The sequence below is a fragment of the Triticum urartu genome, chromosome 5A (assembly GCF_056163025.1).
Source record: "Triticum urartu cultivar PI428250 chromosome 5A, HENAU_Tu73, whole genome shotgun sequence".
Classification (NCBI taxonomy): domain Eukaryota; kingdom Viridiplantae; phylum Streptophyta; class Magnoliopsida; order Poales; family Poaceae; genus Triticum; species Triticum urartu.
In genome coordinates this window covers 642,247,893-642,265,486 of record NC_141877.1, presented here as the reverse complement: position 1 = coordinate 642,265,486, position 17,594 = coordinate 642,247,893, and the positions used below count along the sequence as shown (strand labels likewise).

Here is a 17,594-nt window from a genome sequence, read left to right as displayed (position 1 = left end):
TCAAGAATATCCTAAAGTACCTAAAAAGGACTAAGGAAATTTTTCTCGTTTATGGAGGTGACGAAGAGCTTGTCGTAAAGGGTTACGTCGATGCTAGCTTCGACACAGATCTGGATGACTCTAAGTCACAAACCGGATACGTGTATATTTTGAATGGTGGGGCAGTAAGCTGGTGCAGTTGCAAGCAAAGCGTTGTGGCGGGATCTACATGTGAAGCGGAGTACATGGCAGCCTCGGAGGCAGCACAAGAAGCAGTCTGGGTGAAGGAGTTCATTACCGACCTAGGAGTCATACCCAATGCGTCGGGCCCGATGACTCTCTTCTGTGACAACACTGGAGCTATTGCCCTTGCCAAGGAGCCCAGGTTTCACAGGAAGACCAGGCATATCAAGCGTCGCTTCAACTCCATTCGTGAAAGTGTTCAAAATGGAGACATAGAGATTTGTAAAGTACATACGGACCTGAATGTGGCAGATCCGTTGACTAAACCTCTCCCTAGAGCAAAACATGATCAACACCAGAACTGCATGGGTGTTCGATTCATCACAATGTAACTAGAATATTGACTCTAGTGCAAGTGGGAGACTGTTAGAAATATGCCCTAGAGGCAATAATAAAATGGTTATTATTATATTTCTTTGTTCATGACAATTGTCTATTGTTCATGCTATAATTGTGTTATCCGGAAATCGTAATACATGTGTGAATACATAGAACACAACACGTCCCTAGTGAGCCTCTAGTTGACTAGCTCGTTGATCAAAGGATAGTCATGGTTTCCTGACTATGGACATTGGATGTCACTGATAACAGGATCACATCATTAGGAGAATGATGTGATGGACAAGACCCAATCCTAAGCATAGCTCAAAGATCGTGTAGTTTGTTTGCTGTAGCTTTTCTGAATGTCAAGTATCATTTCCTTAGACCATGAGATTGTGCAACTCCCGGATACCGTAGGAGTGCCTTGGGTGTGCCAAACGTCACAACGTAACTGCGTGACTATAAAGGCACATTACAAGTATCTCCGAAAGTGTCTGTTGGGTTGGCATGGATCGAGACTGGGATTTGTCACTCTGTGTAAACAGAGAGGTATCTCTGGGCCCACTCGGTAGGACATCATCATAATGTGCACAATGTGATCAAGGAGTTGATCACGGGATGATGTGTTACGAAATGAGTAAAGAGACTTGTCGGTAACGAGACTGAACAAGGTATTGGGATACCGACGATCGAGTCTCGGGCAAGTAACGTACCGATTGACAAAGGGAATTGTATACGGATTGATTGAATCCTCGACATCATGGTTCATCCGATGAGATCATCGTGGAGCATGTGGGAGCCAACATGGGTATCCAGATCCCGCTGTTGGTTATTGACCGGAGAGTCGTCTCGGTCATGTCTGCATGTCCCCCGAACCCGTAGGGTCTACACACTTAAGGTTCGGTGACGCTGGGGTTGTTAGAAAGACTTGTATGTGATTACCGAATGTTGTTCGGAGTCCCGGAGGAGATCCCGGACATCAAGAGGAGTTTCGGAATGGTCCGGAGGTAAAGATTTATATATGGGAAGTTGTCATACGGTCGCCGGAAAGGTTCGGGGGGCATATCGGTATTGTACCGGGGCCACCGGAGGGGTTCCTGGGGTCCACCGGGAGGGGCCACCTCTTCCGGAGGGCCTTATGGGCTGTATGGAGAAGGGAACCAGCCCAAGTGGGCTGGGGCGCCACACCCCCCTAGGGCCCATGCGCCTAGGGTTGGGGAGAAACCCTAAAGAGGGCGCCCCCTTGCTTGGGGGGCAAGCCCCCCTCCCCTTGGCCGCCGCCCCCCCTCTAGATCTCATCTAGAGGGGGCCGGCCCCCTTCCCCCTTCCCCTATAAATAGAGGGGTGAGGGGAGGGTTGCACACAACATCCAAGGTGCAGCCCCTCCCCTCCCCAACACCTCTCCTCCTCCGTAAGAGCTTGGCGAAGCCCTGCCGGAGTACTGCAGCTTCACCACCACCACGCCGTCGTGCTGCTGTTAGAGCCCTCTTCCTCAACCTCTCCCTCCTCCTTGCTGGATCAAGGCGCGGGAGACGTCCTCGCTCCGTACGTGTGTTGAACGTGGAGGTGCCGTCCGTTCGGCGCTAGGATCTTCGGTGATTTGGATCACGACGAGTACGACTCCATCAACCCCGTTCTCTTGAACGCTTCCACTCATGATCTACAAGGGTATGTAGATGCACTCCTCTCTCCCTCGTTGCTAGATGACTCCATAGATTGATCTTGGTGATGCGTAGAAAATTTTAAAATTCTGCTACGTTCCCCAACAGCCATGACTCGTGTGCGTGTGAAAGACGGGCGGAGGACCTCCTTCTGGCATGACTGGTGGCTGCCTTGCGGCCCCTGAGTGTCGCCTTTCCGGCTCTACACTCGCATACCACGTGCCCCGAGGCCACCGTGTCTCGAGTGTGGGAGTCCGGGCTCAACCACATCCTGGTCCCAAGGTTCACCGGGGCTGGCGCTAGGGAGCGCGCGGCCCTCCTCGCCCTCCTCCCGGCTGCCCAAGCGACGCCGGGCGTGGATGAGAGGGCGCTGCCGCTCTGTGGGCATCCACGGACGGGGCCCTTGTCACGAGCCGTGCTTACGCCCTGCTGCGTTTTGGCGGGTGTTTCTCGCCGCATGCGGCCTTCATTTGGGGGGCGCGCACGCCGTCACGGGTGAAATTCTTCTGCTGGTTGCTTGTCCACCACCGGGTTAACACCCGGGTTGTCCTCCTTCGGAAAACCATTGTTGATCGGGCGGGGGCCGGATGCCCCGTCTGCTCGGCCGAGCTGGAAACTGCGGACCACTTGATGTTTGGCTGCCCATTCGCGAGCGCGTTCTGGCGCACCGTGGGGGTTGCGGTGATCGCGACGAACACTTCGGTGGGTCGGCTCCACGCCTTCGATGTGAGGGCAGCTGTCGGAGAGGCCTCTCCTGACGCCTTTGTCCTCCTTTGCTGCTGGCACCTATGGAAGCATCGGAATGGTGTGGTCTTTCAAGCTATGGTGCCGTCTCTAGATCGGGCGTTAAGCTGCTATCGCGAGGATGATGTTCTCTGGCGGGAGCGGTTACGTCCCAGTGATCGCTCGCATGTTGATGCTTGGGTGAGTGCGTTGGTGCGGTGATCTAGTCTGTGTTGTTAGATCTCCCCCCCCCCCCCCCTAAGTGTGCGTTGCTGTTTGTAAAAATGAGGGCCTCCCCCCTTCCTTATGGTGATTTGGCAATAAAAAATACAGGTGGAGGGATTGTTATCCCTCCCCCGGTGACAGTTCAAAAAAAATATGAAGATAAATAATATCAAATCAATTTCAATATACCCACCATTAGATATATTTTCATAATGCGTTTATTCAATATTTTCGTAATGCACTGTGTGACTCATTTGTATGTAAACTACTCCCTCTATTTCTTTACTCTCATATAAGATTTGTCTTGACTCAAACTTTGTAAAGTTTGGCCAATTTTATACAAAAAAATATCAACATTCACTATACCAAATCAATATCATTAGATGCATCATGGAATAAAATTTCAAATTATATATCTTTAGTATTGTATAGATGTTGATATTTTTTAATATAAATTTGATGAAAATTTATAAAATTTGAGTTAAGACAGTTTTATATGCGGAGTAAAAAGAAACAGAGAGAGAGAGTACCTAAATGTTTGTGTGTTGCTGTGTAATTTCCTTTTATTTATGTATCTGTAGTTGTTTAAATGATTGGGTGCCATTAGAATAAGAAACTATTATGTCAACATAAAACAACTGCACATCCTGTAGTCTTAAAATGATGTGATGCCAAAGTATGCATGGGTGTTGAACTTCATCTAAACCGGTAAATTTACATGACTTAAAAGCCCCTCGACTTTGCCTTCGAAGAGAGGGAAATATGATATGTGGGTCATGTGGGCTGAACTAGGAAGGCATGTATGAGGGGCGGAGCTAGCCTAATGCATTCTGCAATAGATATTTAGTCTAGATGCTCATATATGCATATATATCATGCATGGTGTTCATTTCACACGTAGAACTCACTAAAAATGAGAAAGAACAACGCTCCAGTGTCCTCCTGCGACCAGGCTTCCTTGGGCTAAGATCCACTTTCGGCAAGCACGGGCCTTCAATTCTCGTTCTGGGCCCAGGAACACACGACTCGTCGGAAAGCCAGGAACTGGGGCGTCGTGCTGTCGCCTGATCGTGGATCGCCAATCGGGACACTGCAATATCTCGAGGCAGGTGCTTTCGCCTTTGTTTAATTGAATTTTTTTCGACTCGTTAAGCTCATGGCTCGCTTTTTAATGAATGAAGCCAATCATTATTTTAGCGTGTTAAGCTTTACGAGCTTAACGAATGAGCTAACGAGTTTCACGAGTAGCTCGTTAAGCTCGTTAGTAACAAGACAACACATATTTTTATCGCACGTGACAAAAATTTTGTAGCACTTCAGCCCATCTATTCAATCTACTCTACATAGGAGACAACAAGCTAGTGCATTTTCTTTTGTACTCGCCATGTTCCTTCTTATAAAACACATATACACACTCATCATGCAGACCGTGACACATCAGAATCTGTTAACGAGTGCTCACGAGTTTAACGAGTTTCAAACGAATCGAGCCGAGCAGGGTTTCCTGCTCGTTAATTGTAACGAGCTTAACGAGCCGAGCAGCTCATTAATCCACCCCTAGATGACACTGCTCAAATCTGGCTTTACCTTTTCATTTTCTCAATGTGTATTCATTTGTTTGCAAATAAATGTGTATTCGAATTTGGATCTGGAACTTTTAAGGATGATAGATATATGTCTTGTGAACGTTCATAAATCCTTTTAGCTATTTTCAAAACACATAAATTCTCTTTTTTTTTCCTTCTGAAGTGGGAGCATGGAAACAAAGGAGAGTTGGTATCACCGGATTATTCTCCCGGGCCACGGTATCCCAACGGGAAGAAAATGTGACGCGTAAAGTTGCATGAAAATCTGCACCTAGTATACTACAGTGCATCGCTACGGGACACATGACATGAACTGATTGACAGACTTTTTTACGACAAATGATCGAAAGACTTGGGCACGAAGACACGGGAACCATTGGCCAATTGACTATTTGACCGCAAAGACGGTCGTCTGCATCTCTGACGCAGGTACAGGACTGGGTCCCACTGGGGCAGCTGACGAGCCCAGCGGCTGTGCTGTGGCAGCCATGAATACGGCCGTAGCAGCCACAGCCACGCCTTCCGAGTCGTGGCAAATTTCTGTTTTGACTCCTTTCTGAACCTTAGTTTGAATTTTTTTCATAATCTGACCTTTTTGCTACCGCTAGAGACCATGGCGGTAGGCTCTGGCGGTAGGAAACATCAGTACAGTTAACGGAGCTGGCAGTAGCCTGCACAACCCTACCGCCAAGATGCTTGACGATAGATACGAGCACGCACTGTGTTCAATACTTAGGAGTTTTTTGACAATAGGGCATGTAACCCTACCGCTAGGGACCTTGGCGGTAGGCTGTTATACCTTACCGCCATAGTCCCTGGCAGTAGTAAAAGGGTCAAATCTCGATTTTTTTAAATTAGGATTAAATTTTGAATAGGTTTCAGAAAAAGATTAAAACACGAGATTTAGCCCCGAGTCATGAAGGATTGAGATGGCCCGTGAGCATCTCCTGGCCGGAAACACAGAACAGTTCTTGTGCATTGTGTTTGTATCTTTTTATGCTCTATTTTAAGTCAATAAAATTTCCCGTATTTTTTATTAAAAAGGCAACCACCACATACCGCCTATGTAATTACTGTCTTTGTATCGAAGGTATATATACCTTAATGTTTAATCAGCGAAATCAACTGTTCATTCTCTCAAACGCAACACGTTTTTATCAGCACTCGAAAGGGCGGTTTCGTTAATGAAAGAACAGGTGGCAAAATCAACATTTTTTGCTCACCACCTTTAGTTTCTCAAAAGAAATTGAGCGGGGAGTTTCTCAATTTATAGTGTGTGTGAAAAAGGTAATTTAATCAGCATAATGCTGTAATGGTTGTTTGCATCAATCAAGAGGCCCTCCTTTTCAAATTGAAAAGGAAAACACCATGGTTTCTTGTAGCACAAAGAATACTACTAGTACTCCCTCCGGTCCTTTTTACTCTGCATATTAGGTTTGTTCGAAGTCAATCTCATTCAACTTTGATCAAGTTTATATAAAAAATTATAGACATTCACATAAGAACACCAATATCATTAGATTCATCTTGGAATATATTTTCATATTATATTTATTAGATATTATAGATGCTAATAATTTCTAATATAAATTTGGTCAAACTTAGCAAAGTTTGATTTTCGACAAATCCAATGTGCAAAGTAAAAAGGACCGGAGGGAGTACTACCTGCCCCCTCATGACTCGTTAGAACCCCTCAAAATTTTGAGCCTTTTTATGGCGTATAACTCAAAATTCGAGGGGGCTTATAAACTCGGACGGAGGAAATAATTTTGTAAGTTGAGTGCATGAAAAATACTTTTTTTGCACTACCACGAGTGAGGCTATTCTTTAATAAGTACATACAAGCAACATATATAGGTTACTAACTTTTGTTATAGTTTCCGGCAGAGCATATTATTCGTGAAAGTATATGCTAGCAAGATCTAAAACAGTAGGGCCATGAACATTAATAGAAAAAACAACCAGAAAATAGAGAAAAACGAAAATCTTTAATCTGTGTATTCATGCTTCATGATGACAACTCTTACAAATTAATGCACTCCACCCCTTTTTGTATAACTGATGTAAGAATGAATGAATGATGAAGTTGAAGCTACTTGGAGATTTAGTCATTTAGACAAGATGAATGCTCAAATTTATGATCCATTCAAGCAAGAAATAACCCTGCGCAATATTTCCCCAAAATGAATGCAAATGAGGATAGCAATTGGCACATTTAGCCATGTGAATGAACTACTCCTAGTAATCAAATTAATACGTAGTATCGTAATGCAATCCAAGACCAACAAGCCGTTCAAATTTTCTCTTCATGTAATTAAGCTCACAATGCCCACCATGTTTAGGATCATGAACATTAGTATAGTACTCCTACTGGTTTAGCAAAGATTTCTCAGCTGCAATACCAAACATACTCGCTAATGCCATTGCCTCTTGAACAACTCCAGCCCCGCCGGCGCCGCTAGCCCCCTCATCTCTCCGGCGAGGTCGACGCCGAACAGCCTCACGACATGGGCTTCTTCTCTTTTGCCTGTCTCCACCACCGGCGGCGGCGCCGCCGCTGCGCCGCCGCTCGCCGTCATGGTCTTCTTGTAGTCGATGAAGAAGTGCTTCTCCTGTCCGTACTCTGAGCAGGAGAACACGACGACGTCGCCGGCGACGAGGCCCTTCTCCCGGACGAACCGGCTCCAGCCCTTGGTGAGCACGTAGCTCTGGCTGCTGTTCCAGTACGAGTACCTGAACCGCCACACCTTCCCCTCGCCGTCCTCGAAGTTGAGCAGCACGCACTTGTCAGCGGCGGTCGTTGTCTCCGGCGCGCGCTTCAGGGGGATGTGCTTCTCGGCGTGCTGCTTCGGCAACACGATGCGGTTCAGCTTGCCGACGTCGCTCGGCGTCAGGACCTTCTCGAAGAGCGGCTCCCTCGCCCACGACGGCGTCGGCTCCGCGCGGCCCCCAATGCCGCGGCCGCGGCGCAGGCCCCGGCGGAGCTCGTCGGAGTAGGTGTGCTTGCGGAGCATGTCGACGATCTCGGCCTTGGAGTGCGCCGCCAGGAAGGCGAGCTCCGTCGACGCGGCCGTGCGCGGGAAGTTGGTGGCGGCGTCGAGGCCGCGGTAGCGGAGCGCGGCCACGTCGTAGGCGCGCGCCGCGGCGTCCTCGTCGGGGAACGTGCCGATCCAGACGCGCGCGTGGCGATCGTAGATCTGGGCGCCCCACCGCCCGTTGGGCTGCGGCACCACGCCCTTGAACCGCGACGACGCCGACTGCGCCGATGCCGACGCCGAGCGCGAGGTCACGGCCTCGTCGGGGATGGCGACAGGTAGGCCCAGCCGCGTCGGCAGCCGGCCGGCGGCACCCGACTCGGTCGTGGCCGTGGACGCGCCGGAAGAGTGCTGGGAGGAGTGCTCCGGCGTGGAGCTGAGGATCTGCAGTCCCATGGACTGCTGCTTTTCTGTTGCTTGGCATCTGCCCTTTGGGGAAGGGACGTCCTTTTGGAGGGTGTGTATGGGCCAATTCTTTTCCCCCATGATTCTTCAGAATGTGATTCTGGTAATCTGCCCACAAAATCAACTGCTCATAAAATCCACCGTCTAGTTCTTTTCTGAGATTTCAGCCTATGATTGTTGTATGAGTTGTGTGATGAAATGTCTCTAACAGCCCTAGATTGAAACTGAGTGTTGAATTGCTAACACTTATTTATTTCGGACAGTTTCACGTGTAATATGAACGAGCGGGGCGGTTACGATCGCGAGCTTCGATTACATGATTAGGGTCAGATGGTTGAGTATCGTCTTTGGCGACCAGCGAATGGAGGGCTAAAACCTATAGTTTTGGAGTATAGTTTTGGAGTAAGGAATGAGCTTGAAAGTTGTTGCGCTTCTGTACACGCACATATGTTTTCTTGCTAGGGCGGACACGGATTTCTCACTAAAGGTGAAGAAAAAGATAATACGAATTACCATATCTTCAGCTTTAAGCTCTTTCTTTCGTCGTACTAAATTATACTACAGAAACACAACCTTGAAGGGAATAGTTAATCACACAATCAATTTTCCGAACTTCCAATTTTCTCCAACTAAAATATTAGATGGCCAGTACTAGCAAGATATGATCAAGGGCACAGAAACAACTCCCCGAAAAAAGAAAGGACATATAAACAACAGGCTGCATTTAAGATTTGATGGGTAGTTGGGGGTGGTCGTTGGAGATGATGAGGTGCCACTGGTCAGGCATTTGACTTGTTCAAATGCATACGATAATATATAGAGGGATATATAGGATTGTTGAATCATGGAATACATCCTGACTAATATAGTGGAAGATAAAACTTTCAATGAGTAAGGGAGTACTTGATAGAGATTGCGAACACCATTTTCCTCATGTTTGAATAGTTGGTATCGTCAAACGTTCTTATTGACGGAGGTTAAAACTACAACATTTCTATGATTTAATAACATAAAGTTTAAATTCTTGGTAGTGTCGAAAAAGCGTTTACCAACCTGTTACACCATGGCTTCAACCGCAAAGGCAAAGCCTCACTCGGTGTAGATCTTAAAGAAGTAGACAGTCTCTAAGCCCTCACAAACTTCTTGGTTCCTTCGCACTTTGAGGACTCTCAAACATACCTAGACGATCTAGGAGGAGTACACCATTCAAAGTAATAAGATTGGTGTTGCTTGGTGATGAATTTTCTTCTTGTGCATCCAAAGATAACCACCCCACACTCAAACTCTCGTATAATGGATCATTGGATGTGGAGAAGTTTGGGCGTTGGAAGATTCACTTGAAACGAAGGAGAAGAGGAGAGAATCACATTTTTGGCATGGATGTTATAGTGGAAGGCCCTTTGTACTTAGCACGTGACTGAGGAGTTCTCCCTTATTAATGTTTTTGAAATGAAGCTCTCTTGACCAAATTAGTGAGTTTGGTTGGGGTATATATAGGTTGGACCTCGAAATCTGACTATCACACACTTTTGAGCGCAAGTGAGAGACACCAAACGATTAGCTTGGAGGTTTCGATTGAACTTTCGAGGATCAACTGGCATATAGCTTGGAAGGTCTGACCCGAGTCATATGAAGGCTCTAAGCGGCACATGATACTAGGCTCGTTCATGTGCTCTGGTACAGAGGCTTGCACAAGTGCTCCAGTTGCTCAAAGTGGAGTTGTGTTGTAGGCTCTGAATGGATTTGCAATGACCGTCTCTCTGAATGGGTCAGAGGGTCCAATTGGATTTGGCTTGGTGGCTCTGAACAGTGGAAAGAGGATAGAAGATAGCACAGAAATGGTTGAGGTGTTCCGTGTTTGGTTATTTTTTTAGGTTAATCTTGAATAACGTAGGAAGCAGCTCATCGCCTCAGTTACCTGATCCACTTTGATAGTTTCGGTGTAGTTATACACTTAGTGTGATCTTTTTTTTGAAGGTCACCGGGGGAGGGCAAGAGCCCTCCACCTGAATTTTCTTTTTCTATTGATTCACACCCCCGGGGGGAGACAGGAAGTTTTACATGGGAGGGAAAGAGAGAGAGAGGGGGGGGATCACACCATCAACAATGCAGCACAGGCTACCTCCCAGGATACGAGAACACCTGCAACCATCTGTCGACGCACGACCTTTCAGCTACTTTCAGGCGTCCTCGCCATAGGGCTGAGTCTTCTCTGCAGCAAGCGAGGAGACGGGCGAGGGAGGGCGCTGCCCCCCGGAAGACCACGGCATTCCTGTGCTTCCATATCTGCCAGCAGTACAGAAGAACGAAGGTAGCGCAGGCAGTATCTCCGACCTGTTGGGGAACGTAGTAATTTCAAAAAATTTCCTACGCACACGCAAGATCATGGTGATGCATAGCAACGAGAGGGGAGAGTGTGATCTACGTACCCTTGTAGATTGACAACGGAAGCGTTTGGTTGATGTAGTCGTACGTCTCCACGGCCCGACCGATCAAGCACCGAAACTACGACACCTCCGAGTTCTAGCACACATTCAGCTCGATGACGATCCCCGGACTCCGATCCAGCAAAGTGTCGGGGAAGAGTTCCGTCAGCACGAGGGCGTGGTGACGATCTTGATGCACTACCGTCGCAGGGCTTCGCCTAAGCACCGCTACAATATTATCGAGGACTATGGTGGAGGGGGGCACCGCACACGGCTAAGAATATGATCACACGGATCAACTTGTGTGTCTAGGGGTGCCCCCCTGCCCCCGTATATAAAGGAGCAAGGGGAGGAGGCCGGCCGGCCCCTATAGGCGCGCCAGGAGGAGTCCTCCTCCTAGTAGGAGTAGGACTCCTACTAGGAGGGGGAAAGAAGTGGGGAGGGAGAGGGAATGGGGGGGCGCCGCCCCCCTCTCCTAGTCCAATTCGGACCAGGGAGGAGGAGGCGCGCAGCCCACCTCTGGCTACCCCTCTCTCTCCACTAAGGCCCATATGGCCCATTACTTCTCCCGGGGGGGTTCCGGTAACCCTCCGGCTCTCCGGTTTTCTCCGAAATCACCCGGAACACTTCCGGTGTCCGAATATAGCCGTCCAATATATCAATCTTTATGTATCGACCATTTCGAGACTCCTCGTCATGTCCGTGATCTCATCCGGGACTCCGAACTAACTTCGGTACATAAAAACTCATAAACTCATAATATAACTGTCATCGAAACCTTAAGTGTGCGGACCCTACGGGTTCGAGAACAATGTAGACATGACCGAGACACGTCTCCGGTCAATAACCAATAGCGGAACCTGGATGCTCATATTGGCTCCTACATATTCTACGAAGATCTTTATCGGTCAGACCGCATAACAACATACGTTGTTCCCTTTGTCATCGGTATGTTACTTGCCCGAGATTTGATCGTCGGTATCTCAATACCTAGTTCAATCTCGTTACCGGCAAGTCTCTTTACTCGTTCCGTAATACATCATCTCGCAACTAACTCATTAGTTGCAATGCTTGCAAGGCTTATGTGATGTGTATTACCGAGAGGGCCCAGAGATACCTCTCCGACAATCGGAGTGACAAATCCTAATCTCGAAATACGCCAACCCAACATGTACCTTTGGAGACACCTGTAGAGCACCTTTATAATCACCCATTTACGTTGTGATGTTTGGTAGCACACAAAGTGTTCCTCCGGCAAACGGGAGTTGCATAATCTCGTAGTCATAGGAACATGTATAAGTCATGAAGAAAGCAATAGCAACATACTAAACGATCGGGTGCTAAGTTAATGGAATGGGTCATGTCAATCAGATCATTCACCTAATGATGTGATCCCGTTAATCAAATAACAACTCTTTGTTCATGGTTAGGAAACATAACCATCTTTGATTAACGAGCTAGTCAAGTAGAGGCATACTAGTGACACTCTGTTTGTCTATGTATTCACACATGTATTATGTTTCCGGTTAATACAATTCTAGCATGAATAATAAACATTTATCATGATATAAGGAAATAAATAATAACTTTATTATTGCCTCTAGGGCATATTTCCTTCAGTCTCCCACTTGCACTAGAGTCAATAATCTAGATTACACAGTAATGATTCTAACACCCATGGAGCCTTGGTGCTGATCATGTTTTGCTCGTGGAAGAGGCTTAGTCAACGGGTCTGCAACATTCAGATCCGTATGTATCTTGCAAATCTCTATGTCTCCCACCTGGACTAGATCCCGGATGGAATTGAAGCGTCTCTTGATGTGCTTGGTTCTCTTGTGAAATCTGGATTCCTTTGCCAAGGCAATTGCACCAGTATTGTCACAAAAGATTTTCATTGGACCCGATGCACTAGGTATGACACCTAGATCTGATATGAACTCCTTCATCCAGACTCCTTCATTTGCTGCTTCCGAAGCAGCTATGTACTCCGCTTCAGATGTAGATCCCGCTACAACGCTTTGTTTAGAACTGCACCAACTTATAGCTCCACCGTTTAATGTAAACATGTATCCGGTTTGCGATTTAGAATTGTCCGGATCAGTGTCAAAGCTTGCATCAACGTAACCTTTTACGATGAGCTCTTTGTCACCTCCATATGTAAGTCATGAAGAAAGCAATAGCAGCATACTAAACGATCGGGTGCTAAGCTAATGGAATGGGTCATGTCAATCAGATCATTCACCTAATGATGTGATCCCGTTAATCAAATAACAACTCTTTGTTCATGGTTAGGAAACATAACCATCTTTGATTAACGAGCTAGTCAAGTAGAGGCATACTAGTGACACTCTGTTTGTCTATGTATTCACACATATATTATGTTTCCAGTTAATACAATTCTAGCATGAATAATAAACATTTATCATGATATAAGGAAATAAATAATAACTTTATTATTGCCTCTAGGGCATATTTCCTTCACGACCACCCCCCGGACATCAAGAGCCTGGAGCGCGCCCACCTGGTAGCCTTTGCCGACCACGTCGACTCCCACAGCCCGCCAGAACGAATGGGTGAAAGGACACTCAAACAACACATGATCCGCCATCTCTAGCTCGCACAACAGACAGGGCAGACAACCCCCTCCGTCGTGACGATGGTTTTGCGCAGCAAGACGTCTCTTGTGTTGATCCGTTGTTGGACCAGGTGAAAGTGCGTTATATCGACTAGAGGGGGGGTGAATAGGCGATTTTTATGAAAGTCTTCAAAACGTGGGAGTTATGAAGACAAACAGCGAAGATTATGCCTATCACTATGTAGTGGAAGTTAGATTACACTAGGCCAGCCATGGTCAAGTATTCAATAGAGTGAAAGCACAATGACAAACAGCTGCAGTGTAATAAGGATCAGGTAGGAAGAAGTTATGAAGCCAAACAAATCATACATTCACGTTGTGAAGACAAAAGATTGAGCAAGCATGCAATGGCTTCACAATGAGTAACAGTAAGAAAAAGGAAGTGAAGGTGAAACCGGTGACTCGTTGAAGACAATGATGTGTTGGACCAGTTCCAGTTGCTGTGACAACTGTACGTCTGGTTGGAGCGGCTAGGTATTTAAACCTTAGGACACACAGTCCCGGACACCCAGTCCTGAACACGCAGCTCAGGACACCAAGTCCTCACCGTATTCTCCTTGAGCTAAGGTCACATAGTCCTCGCCCAATCACTCTGGAAAGTCTTCAAGTTAGAATCCCAAACCTTCACAGACTTCGTTCACTGGCAATCCACAATGTCTCTTGGATGCTCTGAACGCGACGCCTAACCGTCTGGAGGATTCACAGTCCTCAAGTGTAATAAGTCTTCAGATCACACAGACAAGAAGACTTAAGTGATGCCCAATTTACTCTGGCTCTGGGTGGTTAGGGCTTTTCTCCTCGCTAGGAATTTTCTCTCAAAGGCTTCGAGGTGGGTTGCTCTCAAACGACAAAAGCCGTGCACTGAAATCTGAGCAGCCAACCGGTTATGGTTGTAGGGGGTGGGCTATTTATAGCCACTTGGCAACCCGACCTGATTTGTCCGAAATGATCCTGGGTCACTAAGGAACTGACACGTGTCTCAACGGTCAGATTTCAAACTCTCATGGCAACTTTACTTGGGCTACAAGCAAAGCTGACTTGTCCGGCTCTGGACAAGATTCGCTCTCATTGTCTTCACTCGAAGACATAGGTTTTTGGTTTAGGCATCACTTCAGTCATTCTGACTGGTTCTCCTGGACCCCACTTAACAGTACGGTGGTTCCTATGACTCAACACAAAAGAAAGAGAACTACGAAAGATCTAAGTCTTCGAGCTCCATAGGCTTCATAACGTGTCTTCTTTTGTCATAGTCTTCAAAGTGAATATCTTCATATACCACCTTTGACTTCAATGTCTTCATACATTTTTGGGGGTCATCTCTGGTAGTAAAACCGAATCAATGAGGGACTTCTACCTGTGTTATCCTGCAATTCTCACAAACACATTAGTCCCTCAACTAGGTTTGTCGTCAATACTCCAAAACCAACTAGGGGTGGCACTAGATGCACTTACAATCTCCCCCTTTTTGGTGATTGATGACAAACTAGTTGAAGTTTTCAACGGGGAATATAGTCTGTGAAATTTTAAAGGGTGAGGAATTGTCTTCATAAGTTGCAAGGGCTCCCCCTGAAGATGTGCATATAAGTTAATTTGCTTTTGGAATGCAAATGCACATGGCAGGTTGTACTTTAGGAGATCCACTTCATCTTATGATGACAATCCACTATGCATGTGAAAGTATATGAAGATAATGACATGCATAATGGAAAATGGACGTCTGCAGAATGAGATAAGTGCGGAATTTATCGTCACACATGCGGAATTTAGCTTCGCAAAACAAGGTGGCAAACAAGTAGCAGACGACCATCTGGTTTAAGTGTTACAACTCATAAGAACCAAATGAAGCAAAAACGAGAGTTGTAAGCATGAAGCAAAAATATAGCAAAACTTAAAGCATCCGCCCATATGGACCCGCTTGAAGACTATCAACCCATATGCTTCTCCCCCTTTTGTCAGCAAGGATCAAAAAGGTTTGAAGACATAGAGTGTCTACTCGTTCCCAGGAGCAGCAGGGTCGTTGGAGGTGTTTGGCGGTGCAGAAGAGCTTGGAGGTGCTGAAGCAGGTGGCGGTGATGTAGCATCATCTTCTTCATCAATGATTCTGGCAGTGACTGTGGCAGCAGATGAAGAAAACTCAGAGTCTTCAAGTGATGGTGTGTTGCGCATCACAGCCCTTCTAGGAGGTGTGGTGTCAAACTTGAATCGCTTTGTGAAGCCATCCTCTTCAAGTTCAGCTTCAGTACAGATCATTGAGAGCCCTTTCTAGGTGCGACGACAGGTTTCATGAGTGACGAAAGCATTCTTGGTGGCAAGATTTCGGAGACGATTAACATCCACCAAGAGGCTTTTCATCTGACGCTTTAGCCAGTCGTGATGCCTATCTTGTTTTTGATGAAGAGCCACAAGAAGCTCTCGGTCAGTTAGAACACGAGTGCGCTTCTTGGGTCTTGAAGCAGTTGCACTATCAGTGGCTTCAGTTGAAGCAGGGTGTGGCGCACGTGTAGTGCCAGCCAAAGGATACACCCTGGAGATGGCTTCAACACCTTCATCATTCTGAGTGAAGCTCTGGTGTTCTGCATTCTGAAGACTCAACGGTTGCTTGGCAGGCTCTGGATATATAGCTTCAGCAGAGGTATCCACATCTGGCAAGAAGATTTGATGGTTTTGGGCTGAGGACTGATACGAGATCGCAGAGTGCAGTTTGATCAGCCTCATCACCCAAGGAGCATAGAACTTCAAACCAAATAAGTCTGAGCTTGACGCTGCAAGTTGGCGTATGAAGAAATCCTGTGCGTTGAAGCACTTGCCATGAAGGATGCAGAATATCATAGTCTTCATTGCACCTTCAATCTTTGCATTTGGAGAGTTCCCCTTAATGGGCCAGAGAGTCCGCCGGATGATGTGATATATGGTCCTGGGCAGGTACTCAAGGTCTTCAACGAAGAACTCAGTTGGATAGGGTGCATCATGGGGCAATGGCTTCATCATTGAGAGCATCTGACTCATATTGGGTTCAGGCCGCTGGAATATGCTCTCAATAGCTTCAGCATGTAGTTGACAGCCTTCCTCGAAGAATTCGCCAGGAGTGGGAAGGCCGGTGAGCTCAATGATATCGAATGCATTGGCTTCATTATGGACATTGCCGGTCATCCACTCCAGGACCCAAGTCTTCGGATCTCTGTTGTATCCTTTAATATGGAGGGTGGCATAGAACTGAAGCAGAAGCTCTTCATTCCAGTGCTCTTCATCATTGACAAACTGCAGCAGACCCACTTGCTTAAAGCAATCCAAAGCTTCCTCTAGACAGGGCAGACCAACAATGGCTTCAACATCAAGGCGCTTGTGCGGGAAGATGCGACCTTGGTTGTATAGGATGCATGAATAGTAGCTTCGTTGAGGATAGCTCCAGAACCTATCTGATACAATCCTTTCCCTGGAATAGGGGTTCATGGAGCTATTGAAAAATGTATTGTCTGCCTTGAAGCTATTGATGTCAAAGGAGCCAGGTGCTGATGCAGGACCTGGGAACCTTGGCAGCCTTGGGACTGGCTTCTGAACATGAGGTCTGTGCTCAACATGGTAATCAAATTGAGGACCTGCAGCAGACTCAGGAACAGAAGTGTCTGGTTCAGTAGCTTCGCTGTCTGCTGAAGCTTTTGGCGGGGAGGGCTCCACATTGGCTTCAGTGTTGGTTGTGGCAGCCTCAACATTTTCAGCCTCCACGCGACTAGCTGGAGGGTCAAACTTAGGCACGTTCGCCTGGAGAACTGCTTCTTGATGGAGCATTGGAGTGGGATCTTGTGATGCTTCTTCTTCGGCTGATGCAGCCGGAATGTCTTCAGTATAGACTTGAGGCCTTGGACCTCTGCGAAGCCTGCGGAATGCAGAAGACGCCTGTGGGGTTGGAGTGGGCTGGGCCTCATTGTCTTCTTCCTCTTGGGGGCGATCCGCCCATGACGCATCTTGTGCAATTGGCGTCAAAGGACGACCAATGCTGATGAGTTCGCTTTGTTCATTCTGAGGAAGGGCTGCATCATCTTGTACATTGTCCTGATGACCAATGTCTTCAGCAGCAATGGGGTCGGCTGCTGGTATGTCTTCAGCTTCAGGAGCCTCTGTGGAAGCAGGCTCATGAACCGTCAGTTGACGTTCTGCGTTCGGGTGCACCATAGCAATAGGTTCAACTATCAAGGGCTCTATGGGAGCAGCCCGAGATTTCTTGATCTTTCTCTTCTTCTTGCCGGGGGCAGTAGGAGAGGCTTCAGAGCTCTTCCTTTTCCTTGCTTCAGCCTCAGCAGTTCTCGTCTTCTTGAGCTCTGAAGCTGTTGACCGGCTCTTTGGCTTCGAGCCAGTCG

The 17,594-nt window shown here is 47.1% G+C and overlaps 1 protein-coding gene across 1 annotated transcript; it reads right to left on the bottom strand.

Moving 5' to 3' along the window:
- Positions 1-6,896: 6,896 nt before the first annotated feature.
- LOC125542491 (AP2/ERF and B3 domain-containing protein Os01g0141000-like) lies at positions 6,897-8,339 on the bottom strand. The gene has a single exon (XM_087525070.1). It carries the CDS (start codon positions 8,257-8,259, stop codon positions 7,153-7,155), a length of 1,107 nt encoding a protein of 368 aa, XP_087381196.1. The 5' UTR covers positions 8,260-8,339; the 3' UTR covers positions 6,897-7,152.
- Between the last annotated feature and the right edge of the window lie 9,255 nt (positions 8,340-17,594).